Consider the following 17,902-nt stretch of genomic DNA (forward strand, 5'->3'; position numbering starts at 1 on the left):
AAGTAAACTAAGTTGGCATGCCTCAAAAAAAGTGTCTTTTAAGGTATTGTTCTGTTGCAACGCTTTGAATGAATTCTCGCTCTTTCATGAAGAGATTAAACGGATTAGCAGCAATCATTTGTGTGGCATCTTCTTCCTCTTTACCAGGTGTCAAAGGTTGTCCAAATGCTGACGAGGAGGATTTTGAAAGAACGTCTTGAGCACTCAGTGGTGATTTATCAGAGCTTGGAACAGGTGAGCTGTAACTTAGTTTCTGGATAGAAAGCAAATATGACACTAAAGGAGCAAACGTTGTATGTGTGGCAGAGACAGACAATGCGCTGACATCACTACATTCTGAATTGTTTTCTTCGCTATCCATATCCACTTCAGAAACTCTTTTTGCATCTTCAATAAAAGATCCATACTCTTGTGCTAATGAACCTCCTCCATTAATATTGCTAAACGAAGCAGAAAATGATGAGCTATAACTTCCATGTTTTCCAATAATGTTCAAAATTTGATCTCTAATGAAGCTATGATGTTCTCGTTCTTTGTTTTCTTTCTCTTTCTTCTCTTGTTTTTGTTGTTTCTTTTTAAGTACCTTTTTCAATGAGTTTTGGTTGAGATCTACATCCCAATCATCCATGTTTGAAGAAATACATGCATGGTAATGGTTAGAAATTGCAAACTGACATTCTTCAACATTTTCAAGATAGGAAATGACAGTCGATGTATTCACAGGATCAGTAGTAATTCTAAGTAAATAATTCAAGCATGTAACGTCATCGTGGTTCTCTTTTGATAGAAGTTCAGAGTCACAAAGAGCACTAATAATTTGATTGTTGATTTCGAACACTCCTTTGTCGCAGTACTGGTAAAACACATCTCTCTCAAGAGCTTTGAATCCAGATAATACAAAGTTCAAGCTAAATTCGGCAGGAGATGGTAGCCGAAAATCCAGTATGAGTGATGTGAAAAAGCATTCCATTAGTTTGAAGAAGTATTTCTCCTCTTCGTTCTTTTGAGACATAATTGTTTCGAATAAGAGTTCCATTTCATCTAACAAAAGAGCATGAAAGTCAGAAGCCCACTTTTTGTGATTCCAATTTTTGCCTGATTTGTTGAAGAAGATAATGGCTAATCTCAAGTATTCTTCATATGATGCATTGGTGAATATGAGAGACTGTTGTTGGGGGCTGGCAACAGGTGAGTTTGAAGGAGGCGGGGTACGAGGAGAGTCCATCATGGCACCGTTCATATTGTTGAGTTGTTTCTTTTTGATAATACTCGAGGTGATTCCTAAAACGCTCTCATAAAAGTTATGTCGGCTAGAGGGAAGTAGACCAATGAAATCTGGATCCATAGCCTTTATAGTTGCCTTTTGATAGCAGGCACCTATGATGTATTCTTTCATTCCCAGCGAGATTAATTTGGTAAAGTGGATGTTTTTCTTGTGAGGCGATTTTTCCATGCTGTAAAATAAATAGCTCAGGAATTGAAGTGAAATATCTTTGGGATAATGCAATAGTAAAAACTCTAAAACAGGGATAAATTGATCGTTAACGAGATCAGGAATTTGCAGCCAATGTGAGCTGGTTAAATATGGAATCATCAAATCAAAATTAAAGATGCATCCATTTTTCAAGTTCATGAAATGACCCTCAATATGACCAAAAACGGGTACAAGATGCGGCTCGTCTAACTTGACAGGAATTTCATTGTGGAGTGATAGGTTAAACTGATTTTTGTTGAATTGGAATATTGTAGATAAGGTAGTTCCCTTGATAAGTTGTAAATACTTGGACGGTAATAAAAGAATTAAATTATCCCTCTTATATTTTCCAATAAGAAGATAGAACTTGGATTGAAGCTATTGTGAAGTGTTAACATGATTACCTGTGTCTTAAAGTACGTACATTAATTTTGAGACATTTTCTTTCTCGAAAATGGTATATATACACGTTCAGCAAATTCTGTTGGAGACTGGGTCGTAAATCTTTGTATTGCATGCATAGAATGTCACTGTTGTTTTCTAACTTGATTATTTGCATTCTAATAGTGGATGCCTCTAAGAAAAAAGAATTGAAAAAATTGGGAGTAAGTGTGTTGATTTTGAAATGAGCATCAGCAAAGGGATCAATTGTTTTTGAAACAGGGAAATATTTGGAGCCAAAATGGATGAGGTCGGGAGGTAAGTGATTCAAAATTGGGTATTTGTAAATTTGTTGCAGATCTTCCATGTCGATATGCCAGCTATATAATATTAAATTTGTTTTTCCTAATGAAAAATTTGCATTCAAGGATGATCGTACAATAAAATATAAAAAGTGAGTGTCCACATCCCATTGATACCAAATCATTTCATGTTCTTCATTCGTTTGAGGAGGCTTGTTGGTTATTCCTGAAAATAACGACGAGAAAGACGTTGGTGTATCTCCATCTGGTAAACTTTTTGAAAACAATGTTCGAGCTTCTTTAGGAGGCCCCTTCATGGATCCTGTTTTAGCATCAACTGTGAATGAAAATATTTGAATAGAGACCGATGAAAGAAATAAGAAATAATTCTTTCCATTTTTCAGTCTGTTGCTATGAATGAATTGCATAGAGTGGGGTAATTCTGTCTTTTTAAATAATGTTTGAGGTGATCTAAAGTATTGTTCAATCAATGATTATCAGATAATTCTAACTAGCATACATACTTGTTTTGTTTTGAAGATTTTGACTTAACTTCAATGAAATAGGACTCGTACAGGACAATCCGTTCCTCAGATGATGAATGAGATGTAATACTGGGCATACGAGGTGATAGTTTTTCGCCATTGCTGCTGTGGTCATTCTCCTTTTCCATTGTCAAAAATGATTTTAAATTGGATACAATCTGAAATCTCTCATTGAATTTGTGATTGTTGTTTTCATAGCTGTTGACTGAGGGTACATTTCCGACGCTAGCAACGGGTTGAGGTATCGGAATGTTCTCACTATTCGTTACTACTAAACTAGCTCCGTTATTCGTCTGTTTGTACAAAATTCTACTTGTTGTTATGCTCAATATTGAGTGGTTAAAATTGAGTGATGCGGCCACACAATCAAGATTGGGCGATAATTTGCAGAGCAAGGTGACTCGTTGTCCTATGAAATCTACATGAACAATACATTGTGGTGATTGAGTATTTTGGTTGGTGTTTTCTTCCTCATCATCACTCATTTTCACCTGATGATTGTTGATGTGATAGCAAACGATTAGAAAATGTCCTGTCGGTTCATATCCAATAAACTTTACAAAATGAAACAAATGCCTACTCAGCATTGATTCAATATCATCTTTCAACTCCAATGTTATCATCGTGTTGCAATAATTCGGATGATGATGATTTAAAAATCTTGATGAAGCAATAATTTACACTAATTCTACAATGACGAAGGAATTAAAAAACTGTCCACCAGTTTAACTACTACGCTTTCGCCACAACTCTCATCACCCACGGCACCAATCCGAATTTACGAAAATTGATGATGCAAGAACTATTGGCTTCGGAGATTTTTTTCAAAACTCAGTCCCTAGTTGGGAGTGCTAGGAAGTGAAGCGGATCTTGAAGAATCCTTGAAAGTAACAACTTGAATGATTGCAAAATTGCGAAACAGGAGTTTAATGAATGCGTTGTTGAGCTGCAATGGTGCAAATTGAGAAGAATGGGCATTTGTGATCAGAGCCAGTACTCTCATCCTTACAATACGAAGGAATGGCAAACAACGAACTGTCTTGTTTTGCCTCACTGTAGCTGTTTGCATTGAACACCATCAAATCATTTGGTTGTTGATCGATGGCAATTGGTTTAACAACACCAATGGTTTCATAGTAATAGTTGTGTTGAAGTCCTTCTTTGTCCCATTGGTTCACGTGATATCCATTGTAAACTGTTTGTCCAATGTATGTTGCGTTTTTAAGCCAATCTCTACTCAAAACGCCACATCCATTCTCACTCGTGCAGCACATGCAACAACTCTTCAATTCAGGAAAAACCAAATATCTCTTATCCTCAACTACAAGATGTGTGCATGGAGTGTTTGTACCAAAATGAACGGTTCCACAATATCGATCATGAGCACCATCCGCTCTATCAATTCTTTGCCTATTGTTGGCAGCATCATAATAATAAGTTCCATTGGTCGTTGAAGGAGAAAGCCACTTGAATATTTGTAACCTCTCTGTGAAGGTGGCTTTGAAAGTGGGTGGCCAAATAGGTGTTGCAGGTTGTTGGCATTCCACAATGCAACCCATAAAAACAACTAGAACTAAAAGTGCGAAAAAGTGAGCCACTCTCATAGTTGCAATTTTTTGAATCAATCCAGGAACATTTCGCTGTTGTCGTTGGACATTCTCCGAAATGAGAAGGTGAGTCCTTCCACTCCGATTATTTGTTGAAATAGAGTTCAAGAAAGGGGTACACAGTCAGATTTCCTAACAACTGCAATCAAGCACAGGAATATCCATGTGAGCACCATAAATCTGCTAAGCATTTGGCACCGTTCAAAACTCTTAGAAGAAACCACACACAAGATGGAGATAAGGCAATATTATAATTATTTACGGTTACTGCTTGAAAAAAATGAGTGCCGTGACTATGCGACGAAAAAACATGAATCGGATAGAATTGATTCCTCTAAGATCTCCTGCAAATATGGCTACTGGAGCTGGAGGAATAAATGAGGGAGAAAAACGACCCTCAACGTCTTCATCATCATCAAGGTCTGCAAAGCTTGTTGAGGAAAGGAGTTCTTTGATAAGAAAACAACCTTTGAATGATAGGATGGCTCACAAGAAGATGGCCCTCTCGGACAGAGCTACAGCTTTTCCTCATGTTAGTGATTTTAGAACTTTCGGAAAGGAAGAAATATTGGAGTCAGTTCTCGACAAAATCAATTCTCTTTCAAACCATTCATACTTTGTTTGTGGGGGAGATCTAGACAGCTCTTCTCATCCGCAAGCAGAGGGGAAAACGCCTCTAGTAATTTCAGGGAAGGCTCCAAGTACCTATTCGTCTGATTCAATGCCTTCCTCCATCTCGCAATATCAACGGCATTATATCGAGTGGAAAAACACCAAAGAAATTGCAGAGGGTACACGACAAATTGCAGAAGCTATTAAAAGGAAAGAACACTCTGTCCCGTTTGCTACGTTTGGAGTTTTCTCGATGGGAGACAGTGTGTATAAAAACGATTTTGTCACTGAAGAAAAACTAAAGATGCGAAAGAGTCATATAGAAATTGAGGAGAGCAAGAGTTATATTTTGAACAACCCTTGGGAAAAGAGTAATGAGGAAGAAGCCAGTCCAAAGAGCAAAGAAGGTTCGCAAGAGATGAGTCCAAGTCCATCACAGGAGAATGCTGACAAGGGAGCCTTAATGACCTCACCAGGATCGCTTTCTAATGACGATCAAGGCATCGAACCTAAAACACACGACAACGAGTCTCAGCAAAACCAAGCTAGCCAAAATTTCTCTGCTACATCCACTGCCCCAGATCTACTGACAAAATCTACTGCTGAAGATAGACGATTAGAAAGCAATATTTCAACTGCATGTCAATCGTGTGACCAAAGCGAAGATTTACCGGAGGAGATTTCTCAACCACCTACACAAGAAGTTACAGGTACGGAAAATGCTCAAAATCATGACGTTGTGATGACTAATGTTGTGAAGCCAACAGAGCTGGATTCTACGTCTATATTTTCTGTACCCAGTAGTCGAAGATCACAAAGGTCTGCTGTTTCTTCAAGTTATTCCAGCTTTAGTACGTCCAAGAAAGGCATTAAGGGAGGAAAAGCCAAGTATATGCAAAGGCCTTTCACAACATCACTAATAGAGCCAAGAATCAGAAATTCGTCATCAAATCCGTCATTTCTTCCTCCAATTGTATCCCCTACATCATCTAGGCAAAGCGAGCTTGCAGACATCAGAAATTTCACACCAATTTCTTCTCGACATGGATTTCCAAGAAAAAATACATTTAATTCAGTCGTGCGATCAACCACCATGATAGATGAACTGCTCTCCACTAATTGATTATTGTTAAATATTTGTAAATATACTATTCCTCTTTTTGTTTGTTACTTTCTGTTTGCTCCTTTTCACGGTTGTTGGGCTGGATTGTCTTGTACTTGCTTTTCTATTAACCAGGGTATTAGGAGCATCTAGAGCGGTGGTATTTTCTAAAGTATCTTCTGACACATCTTCAATTGCTTGATTCTCTGAACTAGTGGTAACTGTAGTAGCCTGTTCTGGAGAAGCATGAGTTTCCTCTCCTGTTTGTCCAAACTCGTTAACTCTCTTCGGATCAACTGGATAAATCCATCTTTGATACAAATATATGAAGAAAATTACATCATCTCGAAAACAAGCTATTCTGTGTAGTGTTGGCATTTTGATAACAAACGCAAAGAGGTCATCAATAAAGGTGTTCAATGCCTTATATGTGAAAGCTCTCCAAGGCATTGCAGCAACTGATTTAAGCTTGTAGTTGACATAAACTTGAGGAATGGAGTTTAAAAATCCAAACATGTATATGAATCCAACGATGGTAGAGAGCACAAAACTGTACCATGACTTAAATTCATGGTTAAATAACGCGTAAATAGCATATCCCAAAATCAATGGATAAAACAGGTAGGAGAGATATCTGAGGGCTTCATCGTCATGCTCCTTTGTTTTGCTGTTTACATAGCTGGATTTATGTGAAAAGTCTAAGAAATAGGGGAATGTTGGACTTCTCTTGATCTTGATATCTACCACTTTGGTCACTTTCCAATATTCAATAAGCAGTCCAATACCATTACTTATTAGCACCATCCATGATGTATCATTATCAAATAAATAAAGGAAAATTACTGTTTGAAAGAAACAATTCACAAATATTGATCTAATCGATAATCCCTCCATGCTTTTTTGATTTTTGTAGAATTGAATGTCGTTTTTGAAAGCTAAAAAGTCGAAAATGCTATGTAAAATAGAAACAATGATGGTCACGGCAAGTAAGTATGGGTTAGTGTCAAAAAGCATTCTCTTGATCTCATCTTGCTCTTCCTCTTCAGAACCTAGTTGTTTTTGCATCTTTAACGATTCCTCCATTTGAAGGAAAAATTGCCATTTGTAAGCTGATGTGACTGACAATTCAATGGTTAACGGAATAGAAGCAAGTGAGTCATTCAATGGCACATAATGTTCCCTAATGGTCCAAAACTCGTTAAAGTAAAGAACAGGATAATAGAATTTAGTCTTTCCATGAACGGGCAATAATTGTAGAGCATTGACAAAATGAGCAGGCAATGACCCAAGCGGCATTGGATCATGTAAATCAACCAGAGTTAAATATTTTGTTGGCACATAATGGGAGACAAACTTATCAGCTTCTTCTTCAATAGTATGATTCATAGCATTCAACGTCATATTTTTCGTCTCTGAGTCAAACAACAAGTTCCTCTTCTTGCTCTTTATCACTCGTAAATGCTTGTTTAGAGGATGAACGAAATGCAACACACGTTCTTTCTTTTGATTTTTTTCTTCTTGTAAAAACCCATGAATATAAACTGTTTCATTGTGGATCAACCTGTCATAGAATGGAGAAAGAGCTGTAGACTGATTGTTAATTTCTAAATGTAATGTTCTTTTGTTACTTTCATCATCATTGTAAAAAATTCGTTGTTGCCAAATCTTTTCAAATTTGAATGTTGTTGGTTCCGAAATTTCATTATCGTATACTTTTCGCATGAGCTTTCGATCTCGCTCATAGGAGGCGTATAAACTTAAAATCATGGCACATGATTTAGGAAAGGCAGCATATGCCACAACGTTACCCATCGGAGGCGATGGGATGTTTTCCTTCACCGTGGAAGTTGTTTCTGTTTGTTGTTGTTTATTTCCTCCAAAGAGACCCGCTGCTCTTAATAGAGTGAATATAACAAATACTCGAAGCAGTGTGGTAAGAATGGATGAAAAGCTAAAGCCTCCATGATTCTCTTGATTTGGCTGTTGTTGGGGCGTTGTGGATGTCGTGGCTTCAGGCATTTTTTTCTTTTCGAATTGGAACGTGTAATCCATCCTAGGGTTGTTGCAATACGGAGTGTTGTTTATTTGGCGTGAGCATACAAGAACAATATGGAGCTGACCATACTATCAAATTCAGCATTTGGTTTCGCGATAGGATGATCATTCTCAGGATAGACCAACATTTTGACATCTTTGGATTTTCCTAAAAACTTTAAGGCATGGTAAAATTCTCTTGGTTGTTCTTTAGGAACTCGTCGATCGACCTCACCAACCAACAACATCACAGCAGCAGTCACCTTATTGACATGACTAATTGGTGATTGTTCGTACATCTTCATCACCATATCTTTGGTAGCATAAGCTTCGTCATAGTATTCGTTTCCTAAGCTTTCACAATAACACCAATCAGGAATGTCGCTCTCTCCATAAATCGTGCTGAGATTAATGACAGGATTTCTCATGATAGAGCATTTAAATAAATCAGGATACTGTCCAATCAAGTGTGCTGCCAAAAATCCACCATGACTTCCTCCCAGAGCTGAAATGCTCTGTGGATCTACCTCTAAAACATTATGATCCATTACGTATTGAATTGCGGTATGACAATCCTTGACGTCCAAGTCGCCAATAACTCCAGGCAAGCATCCGGCAAATTCTTGACCAAAACCAACACTACCTCTATAATTAATAAATAAGACAGCATAACCGCAAAGAGCATAGAAAATACTTTGTGAAGAAAATGTTGTGATGAAGGCAGAATGAGGACCACCATGAGGGAAAGCAATAAGGCTATGCTTTTTCTCTTCTGATGATGTGGTTGCTCCCAAGAATCCTTTTGGAGTTTTTGGTACATATAAAATTCCATCCATAAATACATTGGACTCCTTCTCGACTGGGATATGTAGCACCTTCCATGCTACCTCCTTAATTTTATCTCTAAGGCTAGCATTCTCCACGAGAGAGTCCTCCAGAGTTTGAAGCCCATCCTCTAACAGTCTCAAATTTGAGAGTTCACCATTTTCATAATTAATATCTGCTACATAGATTTGATAGGGAGAAGTTGGAGTAGTTTGGTAGAAGAGAATCTTTTTCTTGCTAGCGTCTTGATTAAGGAAAATGATAGAGTCATACGAACCAGCATTTCCTAACACTCTTTTTACGTTTTCTGATGTTTTACTGGTATCTATCAATAGCATGGATGTGACACTCCTCCAAATTGAATTAACAATTATATACCTTGAATCGGCACTCCAGCAGTTGAGCGGCAGTTCAGCCGTGTACAAACCAGGGAAAACTTGCATCAATTCTACTTCTTTGGAAACTGATACTTTTTGCACAATATCTACAATCACTTGGTAATCGGTTTTGCTCTCATTCCAATTCAGAGTGACCAGCTTTGAAGTTGAATTGTGATAGTTCACATCGTTACCATAGGCTAAAAATGCAAGTTTAGTACCACAAGGAGAAAAGACTGGTCTTCTGACACCTCTAAATTGTTTGGCTATTTGATCGACCTTTTGTCGGTCACAATAAAACAATTTGGCGTCTCGTTGCATACAATACTTCAGTCCTAGCTTTCGAACTGGCTTGTCATATCCAACATAAACAAATTGATTGGAATTTTTCAAATAAATAGGAGATCCAGCACTGACATTATTTGGAATCAAATCAATGTGTGTGACCTGTTTAGCTTTGATGTCTAATTCATAAAGATGAGGATTCTTTAACAAAATTTGTTCTCCCCAATCCTCCTTCCGCTCATAATCATACTTGAATTCAAAATTCGATTGTACAGAAGAGCTAGAAGATCCATTATTATCTGATCCTGATGGCTTTGGTTTCTCCCAATAGGGTTTTACAATTTCTTGCTTCAACTCGGCAACATAGAGAATTTTGTTTTCATCCGTGGACCAAGAAACTCTTGCAAACGTTTCATCGGTAAAGAGCTTACCATGAACATCCTTGACCAAAACTCTGGTTTGTAATAATTGATTTGCATAGATTTCAATTTGATAATCGAGTGCTCCTGTCTGAGCGTTTGGCTTTCCATCCTGAGAAATACATTTAAAGAGAGCCTTTCGTTGTCCACTTGGAGAAATTGAAGAGGCATGGATTTCGGATGGTACAATGGATGGAAAAACAGATGAAACAACGGCTTGATCGCTGCTGATACCCGAATGATTCAAAAAAACATGATACTGCTTGAGAATATTGATCATCTTGTCATTTTGATAATCGGAATAGGAGCAAGACAATTCAATCGAGGAAGTGTTGAGAGAATCATTCATCCATGATGATGATGCAATGAAACTTCCTGATGAAATGGTTGGAATAGATTTTACGTGTTCGTAGAGTTGAGTCACAAGATCTCGTTGTTGTGGATTGTCCATTTTTAAAGCTTTGATTGAGAAATTTAAATCAACCATGAATGATCGAGGTCTGTATCATCGACCACCACCGAGGCACCAATGTACATTAACACTTAATTGATTGTTAGTATTTACAGAGTAACCAAGTGAACCAATAGACTCACGAAAGAAGAGGATATATACTTCTGAAAAATGCGTTAACATGAACGAACCCTCTGGATCAACAACCCATTCCGATTCAATTATGGAATCCATAATTGACAAGGATAATTCCTCTTCTTCACATTCACCATATGATTCTGGTCTAAATTTCAATCCTCATGAAGACACGTTTCGATCCGCCACAAATTCACAGCAACAAATTAATTCTAATACTATGAAATCTCCGCATCATCCAAACAAATTGTTGACAGCCCTACCCCCCTCTCCACTACACAACAACACGACCTATCATCGAAGAACTCAATCAGAATTTATCAGTGGTGGCGGTGGTACAGGCAGTGATGATACCACTCCTCCTCCTGCTGCGAACAATTTTTCAACCACAACAACAACAACGTTGAGCATTGAAAACTCTCAAGATGTCAATACTCCCAACAATGAACATTCTATGGACAGCAGTCATGACACTGCAATAATGTCCAATCAGCAAGTAGTACAACACTCAATGATGAGCACAACCGTTCGATCAGAACCTCTCACTCTTTCACAGCAACAACAACACAATAGCTCAACAACAAATCCACCTTCTTCTTCTTCTTCATCTGTACCATTTCATCCTTCAGGCAAACATCGAAAAAAACATTTTTCATTATTTGAAATGAATTCACCTTCCATGATGATGATGAATGCTCAGCAACATGTAAATCTCACACCATCTTCTTTGATTTTTTATACTCCAACCACTAGAAAGAGATTAAATCATGTAGAATTTATTAAGAATAGTGGAATTGAGAGTAGTGGTGGTGCTGTCAGTGTCACTAAGAGTCCAATTCTTTCAACAGAAAACAATCATTCTGTAGAGAGTAGTACCATGAGTCATCTTAATCCTCACTCATCCATGCGAACCACACCTTTCGTTTCAACCTTGGATGCTTCTTCTCCAAATCATTTAGAAACGAGTCCTTTCACTCCAAAACAACATAGAACTGTTAGTGCACAACATAACAACCCAACGAAATCAATTCCATCTGCTCATGTGAATCATCATTACACACTTGAAGAATTTCCAATTCCTGATTTTTCTAATGTGAAAAAACATAATCATATTACTTTTGATCAAAAGTTCAATCATCTCCCAAATGGTCATTCCAATGTTTCTACAACCACTCATGAACTCTCCTCATTATTACTCTCATCACTACCAACAGCATCAACACAACAACAACACTCCTATGCAAGTCCTCTTCCCTCAGTTTCTGATTTATTAGTAGAGGCCTCTCAAGAATCTTCAAAAGAAAATACAGTGGTAATCGGACCTTACACGGTATTCATTGATTCTGAATATTCTTTGAGTGCTTCCTCTGTCCAATTGGATGGAATTTTTTCAATTCATGACGATACTGGACTCGATGTTCCGAAAGGAGCTCTTTCTGCAGAAAAATACTTTTATGAAGGTTTTCACACAACCACGAATGAGAAAGTCAATGTCATTAGCCAACTGGTTGACTCTAACTATGTGGAAGCTTATCGAGAGAAATCCAAAAGATTACTATTGCTTGATAATAATGTGACAGGAATTATTCAATTGTTGGATGTTGCTGAAATTCAATTGACAAATGCCATGCAAACAACTGAAGAAGAAAGTGAAATGAACAACAAGGAATCACTTTCTGCTAATTCTTCTTCGGCAGGATCTATATTTTACATTTTTGTAGAACCTTGTCTGCTCATGCACAAAATTATTCAAAAAACAAAAATTGAAGAAAAGAAGTTCTCGTATCCAATTTTACTGGAATGGCTTTCTCAGCTTGCAGATGGTTTGGCTAATATTCACGAACATTTATCTACAGTTCATGGAAATATTAATGTCAATTCAATTTTCTATTCCAAGAATGAAGAATGTATGAAAATTGGAAACATGTTGTTACTCACACCTGAAATGAGAAGACGTTTAAGTGAACCAAAATCACCATTTCCAGAAGCAAATGATTTTAATTTTAGTACTTATCGGTCAAACACTTCATTCACACCACTAGATTTGGGAGAAAAACCAAGATATGACATGAAAACAGAGGTTTGGCTCTTTGGAATTCTCACCATTACGATTATTACGATGAAAAATATGAATGTCATTATTAATAGCTTTCTCGATAACGATCAATCCTTTGTTTCCTCTCTTTTTCAAATCATTAGCAAGCAATATAATGACAGATTTTGTGCATTGATATGGAGAGCATGTCATTCAGATCCGTTATGTCGACCAACCATGCGTGAATTGTGTTATCAACTTGGTTTACTTAAAAAGTATAGAAGTATTTCAGGATCCACAAGTTCAACACGAAATTCTATCATTGAAAGCGATGTGAATCAATATCAGAAACATCTCGAGGATATTCGAGTGAATATGGAACTAGGTTCAATATTGGGAGATTTATATGGAGGAGAAGAAGGACAATTTGCTGAACAAAAACTTCATTCTAGAAATAGTAATAGCTATGATATTTTACCACTTTGTACATCTGATGGGCCAGCTGTTCTTTCATCTCTCATTTCCATTGGTCGAACGATCATGAGATTTGTAAACAAACATTACAAAATCAAAGACAAGAAAAAGAAAAAGAGCAAACTAATACTTGTGAAAAACAAAATCAAAAAGTTCACAAAGCAAGAAAAGATGGACTCTGAATCTCGAAGATTGAGTAAGAAAACTCTTGAAGAAGAATTACAACTTCGAAATCATACACGAGTATTTGAACATCAGGAAGAAGTGGATCTCAAAATCATGCAAACCAAAATTGCAAGCCAATATCGTATCATCTCAATCATTGGAAGTGGCAGCCAAGGAACTGTCATTAAAGCGTTTGATATCAAGAATAATAGACATGTTGCAATCAAACGAATTCGAATGAAAGACAATAATGATACTTTACTTGCTGCTAAAGAAATAAGCTCCATGTTTTCTCTTTCAGAATGTGAAAATATTTGTAAAATTTATAATTGGTTCATGTATTGTGAAAATAGAGAAGATAAAAAGACGATGGACCAGGGAAGTCCAAATCTCTACGAAAGTGAAGAAGACACAGAAGCTGAAGATGATGAAGATGACGATGATGAATATGATTTCAAAGATTATGCCAATGAAACATGGTACATTTCGATCGTGATTGAATACTGTTCAGAAGGTGATCTACGAAAAGCATTGAGATATTGTCGAGATACTAATACTTATTTCAAAAACTCGATTGTGAAAAATTGGCTTACCCAACTCGTGACAGCTGTGGATTATATTCATCGTAAAAATCTCATGCATCGAGATATTTCATTGAAGAATATATTTCTTCATACCGATAACAAAAAGATTCTTGAAGAGTCCACTTCAGTGCATTCATTGGGAACCTCTTCTTCTTATTTTGATCATTGTATTGTGAAATTGGGAGATATGGGTCTATCCATTAAGCTCGAAGAGTTAAATGGAAAAAACGCTCAATGGGGAACAAGAAGAACGATGGCTCCTGAACAACGACTTGGAAAACGTTACGATTGTTCAGTAGATATTTGGAGCATGGGTTGCATTGCTTTAGAAATGGTTTCTCAATATCATCTCTCTTCAAAAAAAGGTGGAGCATTTGATGATTTGAGACATGTGGATTATTATGCTGAAATTAAGAATAATCCAAATTATTTGAATGAAGTGTTAAAACCATTGGAACATTACTATGACGATAATATTATTCAATTTATTAAGAGTTGCATTGTCATTGAACCATGGAAGAGAGCAACCACACAACAATTATTCAATTTACTTCATCAAGATATTCGATCAGTGGAAAATGTAGAAATGCATTACGATGAAAGTTTGGAAGAATTTAGACCTTCTCCTTTTCCTTCCGTCAAACATGAAGGTGTGAATCATTCAGCAAACCCTTCGAATATAGGTCCTATATTACAACGATATGATTCCAAACCATCCATGATGGTGAGTAATGCTAGTATTCTCTCCAATCTAGCTCTGTTAAAAGCAGAAATGAATAAGGAAGGTTCAGATCTGAAACCAGCCGTAGAAGATTATGCTTCACAACAACAACAACAAACGAGAAGACTTTCAGGTAATCCAGTGTTTATTGAACTTGAAAATTCAAATCGAAAATATGTCAAACCAGAACCAAAGGGACAATCCAATAATGGAAAACTATCAGCTTCTTTGAGTGTGGACAGTAAGGATGTTCTCACTAGTTACAGTTTATCCATGTTTTTCAAAGAGATTGAGGTTGAAGAAAAACATGAAAAAGAGACAAGAACGAATGAAATCAAATTAAGCAATGATCATTTTACATCATTTATGAATAATAATCCACATTACAATGATCCTCATGCATCATCATCATCATTACCTGAAGAATTTTCAAGTCAAGTGAAAAAGGGACATGAAAATAATCTTCACAAATTACTTCAAAAACCAATTATGGAATGGACCACTTCCGATGTTGGTATTTGGTTGATTTCTATTGATTTTAGCAAATTTGTTGAAAATTTTCAATCGCAAAACATTACAGGAAAAGCGTTATTACTCATACGAGAAGAAGATATGAAAGATGTTGGATGTGTAAAACTTGGTGACAAATTATTATTATGGAATATGATACAAAATTTGAAACAATTGAATGAAAAGAGATTCAAGAAGTGAATCAAATTCTTAAATGAATCAACTTTTCTTGAGGATCGATCACAAATTCTTAATTGAATCAACGATCGACCACAAATTCTTAATTGAATCAACTTTTCTTGAGGATCGACCACAAATTCTTAATTGAATTTGATCACTGTAGTCTCGAAAATGTACTCCAAAAATGCAATGGCATTCTCTTTGGTTGGAAATCTTTCATCTTTGACATTTTCTGCCCATTCTTCCAATTTACCAAAACTCATCACAACCTGATTCAATTTCACTGGAGTGTATGTCTTTTGAGAAATTAAATCAAGATTAGAAACTGGACTTCGATTGTATTCCTCAACAGTTTTCACAATCTGTTCATATTCAAATGAAATATTCCATGAAAAACTAAACTTTTCTTGACGATCGACCACATGTTTTTCCGTTCTCACATGTTTCACAGTAATGGTTCTCTTCTTTCCGTACATGTCATGATCGACAACATCCCAACACACGGTCCAATCCTTATCTTGGAAATTCAATTTATGAACAGTACCAAGAATTAATTTGTAATAAGTGACAGGTTGTGAAATTGCGTTTTGATTGTAACATCTCAACAATTGAAAGACAGGATTTCCAACCATGAACAAGGCTTTCAAAAACGAAGTCAATGACACGTGATCTTCCATGACAATATTCTCCTTCTTGATTTTGGCAGTCATTTGAGCATATAAATTTTGATAATACGAATGAACATTGACACCATAAATATTCTTTTCATCTTCAATGGGCATTCCTCGATTCAAAATCAAATCAATCAAAGAGACAATAAAGTGAGAGACATTGCTCATCTTTTGTCCATTGACATAGGTCTTTCCGACCAGTCTAGGAGTATCTTTTCCAATGACATCATAATTGAAACTAATGTCATTATCCTCTTCTTCACTGGTCGTTAATCGAGTGTCCATCACCTGCATGGAGAGGACATTCTTTTCCAACTCTTTTTTTACTTCATCAATAGTCATACACATCATGGTTTGTTCGACAGATCCAACAAGATCAGCAGCGTCAGCATCGGAACGAGAAGCAAATAATTTCTTCATGTTGTTGATGATGTGAAATTAATGGGAAGTGAGTGGCGATCAATGAGAATTTTTTTTTTTGAAAATTTGATCAATCAAATGTCAACACCTCTTGTCGTCTTGAAATTCATAAGAACCTCCAGAATGCTGTTTTCATTGATGAATCAGAGAGCATTGATAATTCCCTTTATTATGATGGTGTTGTCTTGTTAAACAAATTTTGAAGAATTTCCATTATCGATGATATTCTGTCACAAATGCTCTTGCCAATGAATCATTGGTTCGATGACTTCCATACGATGACATTTGTTTATGACTCTCATGTTCTTCATGTTGATGAGAATTCTCATCGAAATGATTTTCTTCTTCAAATTGTTTCATATTATGAGTCATCATTTTCTTGACCTTATTTTGTTGTTTTCGTTGTTCCACAAGAATTCGATATTGCTCATGAATATTCTCTTCTTGAACCAATTCTTCAACAAGTCTTACTAAAAAGTTAAATCTTCTTTTAGCTCCATATCTTTGTTCTCTTTTAAGTTCTTTTGTTGAATATTCACATTCATGATTACTACTCGTGTCATCGTCATCGTCATCACTATCTTCATGATTTGAAGAAGAAGGATGAGATGAAGAAGAGGGTATGGTCTTGGTCATGGAACAAGTAGAATCAAAATCTCGTTCTCTCTCTTGATGGTCAAAATCTAAGGACAAATTGGATGAACTTGGTAAATCTGAAGAGGGTGTGGTGGAGGAGGATCTTGTTTCGAGGTGATGTTGGTGAGGTGTGGAAACTTGTTTCTTTTTCTTTTTTGTGGAAATGACAAGAGAGGTTTCTTCACTTTCTTTCTTGTCACTCTTTCTCTTTTTTCGTTTCGATGAGTTGGTAGGAGTGTCACCACCGTCGTTATTGGCAGAAGTGTTGGTAGGTGAGTCACCACTACTTGGAATGTACTTGTTTTTAAATTTCATGACTGAACAAGTGTATGTGAAATGAATGGTGTGTGAACATTATTGTGAGCATGGAATGGTGTGTGAAATATAATGTCAATACTTACTGTATCGATAATGTGAGTCACACAATCGACCTCCACAAACATTCTTAAATCCAAACAACTTTTCTACCAAAATGGATCGATCCGAGTTCTCAGCAATGACAGCTCCTCTTTCTCTAAAAATCTTTTCAGATTGGTCATGATGCAATTGGTTTTTGTGTGTGGTGTGTACAGTACACGGTTATTTTAGGTTCACATGTTCATTCACACATTCACACATTCACACATTCACACATTCATTTCACAATTACAACAACAACAACAACAACAACAACAACAACATACCTTAAAATTAGCTTTTGGTTGAAACACCAATTCTCCCTTCTGTAAACAACACACAATGCAAAATATATCTCCTTGCGCATTCTTATATGGAAATGGTTTTCGAATGGTAAATCCATTCAAGCCAACCACTGCGTTTGGATCATTACTCTCTAATGATGTTGTTGTAGCTGATGGTTGCTGTATGGAAGGAGAGGTTGATGTTGTGGTTAAAGTTGTTGAGGCCTCTTGATGATGTTGTGGATGAATCATCCTTTCTCAAAATTGTTGAATCTTT

At 36.5% G+C, this 17,902-nt stretch overlaps 8 protein-coding genes across 8 annotated transcripts; 2 read left to right on the forward strand and 6 right to left on the reverse strand.

The window, feature by feature from the left end:
• Nucleotides 1–22: 22 nt before the first annotated feature.
• On the reverse strand, nucleotides 23–3,187 carry C9374_005059 (uncharacterized protein; the record flags this gene model as incomplete). Its single annotated transcript, XM_044694767.1, has 3 exons — nucleotides 23–1,852; nucleotides 1,899–2,628; nucleotides 2,682–3,187. 3 exons carry the CDS (start codon nucleotides 3,185–3,187, stop codon nucleotides 23–25), a joined length of 3,066 nt encoding a protein of 1,021 aa, XP_044548158.1.
• A 441-nt stretch (nucleotides 3,188–3,628) lies between these two features.
• Nucleotides 3,629–4,306, reverse strand: C9374_005060 (uncharacterized protein; the record flags this gene model as incomplete). The annotated part of the gene is made up of 1 exon (XM_044694769.1): nucleotides 3,629–4,306. The coding sequence occupies one exon, from the start codon at nucleotides 4,304–4,306 to the stop codon at nucleotides 3,629–3,631; it is 678 nt and encodes a 225-aa protein (XP_044548159.1).
• A 283-nt stretch (nucleotides 4,307–4,589) lies between these two features.
• C9374_005061 (uncharacterized protein) lies at nucleotides 4,590–6,044 on the forward strand (the record flags this gene model as incomplete). Its single annotated transcript, XM_044694770.1, has 1 exon — nucleotides 4,590–6,044. One exon carries the CDS (start codon nucleotides 4,590–4,592, stop codon nucleotides 6,042–6,044), a length of 1,455 nt encoding a protein of 484 aa, XP_044548160.1.
• A 6-nt stretch (nucleotides 6,045–6,050) lies between these two features.
• Nucleotides 6,051–8,042, reverse strand: C9374_005062 (uncharacterized protein; the record flags this gene model as incomplete). Its single annotated transcript, XM_044694771.1, has 1 exon — nucleotides 6,051–8,042. The coding sequence occupies one exon, from the start codon at nucleotides 8,040–8,042 to the stop codon at nucleotides 6,051–6,053; it is 1,992 nt and encodes a 663-aa protein (XP_044548161.1).
• Nucleotides 8,043–8,104: 62 nt separating this feature from the next.
• On the reverse strand, nucleotides 8,105–10,414 carry C9374_005063 (uncharacterized protein; the record flags this gene model as incomplete). Its single annotated transcript, XM_044694772.1, has 1 exon — nucleotides 8,105–10,414. One exon carries the CDS (start codon nucleotides 10,412–10,414, stop codon nucleotides 8,105–8,107), a length of 2,310 nt encoding a protein of 769 aa, XP_044548162.1.
• A 181-nt stretch (nucleotides 10,415–10,595) lies between these two features.
• On the forward strand, nucleotides 10,596–15,239 carry C9374_005064 (uncharacterized protein; the record flags this gene model as incomplete). The annotated part of the gene is made up of 1 exon (XM_044694773.1): nucleotides 10,596–15,239. The coding sequence occupies one exon, from the start codon at nucleotides 10,596–10,598 to the stop codon at nucleotides 15,237–15,239; it is 4,644 nt and encodes a 1,547-aa protein (XP_044548163.1).
• A 119-nt stretch (nucleotides 15,240–15,358) lies between these two features.
• On the reverse strand, nucleotides 15,359–16,309 carry C9374_005065 (uncharacterized protein; the record flags this gene model as incomplete). The annotated part of the gene is made up of 1 exon (XM_044694774.1): nucleotides 15,359–16,309. The coding sequence occupies one exon, from the start codon at nucleotides 16,307–16,309 to the stop codon at nucleotides 15,359–15,361; it is 951 nt and encodes a 316-aa protein (XP_044548164.1).
• A 213-nt stretch (nucleotides 16,310–16,522) lies between these two features.
• Nucleotides 16,523–17,877, reverse strand: C9374_005066 (uncharacterized protein; the record flags this gene model as incomplete). Its single annotated transcript, XM_044694775.1, has 3 exons — nucleotides 16,523–17,262; nucleotides 17,347–17,467; nucleotides 17,629–17,877. The coding sequence occupies 3 exons, from the start codon at nucleotides 17,875–17,877 to the stop codon at nucleotides 16,523–16,525; spliced, it is 1,110 nt and encodes a 369-aa protein (XP_044548165.1).
• Between the last annotated feature and the right edge of the window lie 25 nt (nucleotides 17,878–17,902).

This window comes from Naegleria lovaniensis (genome assembly GCF_003324165.1).
Source record: "Naegleria lovaniensis strain ATCC 30569 chromosome Unknown tig023, whole genome shotgun sequence".
Lineage (NCBI taxonomy): Eukaryota > Heterolobosea > Eutetramitea > Acrasida > Naegleriidae > Naegleria > Naegleria lovaniensis.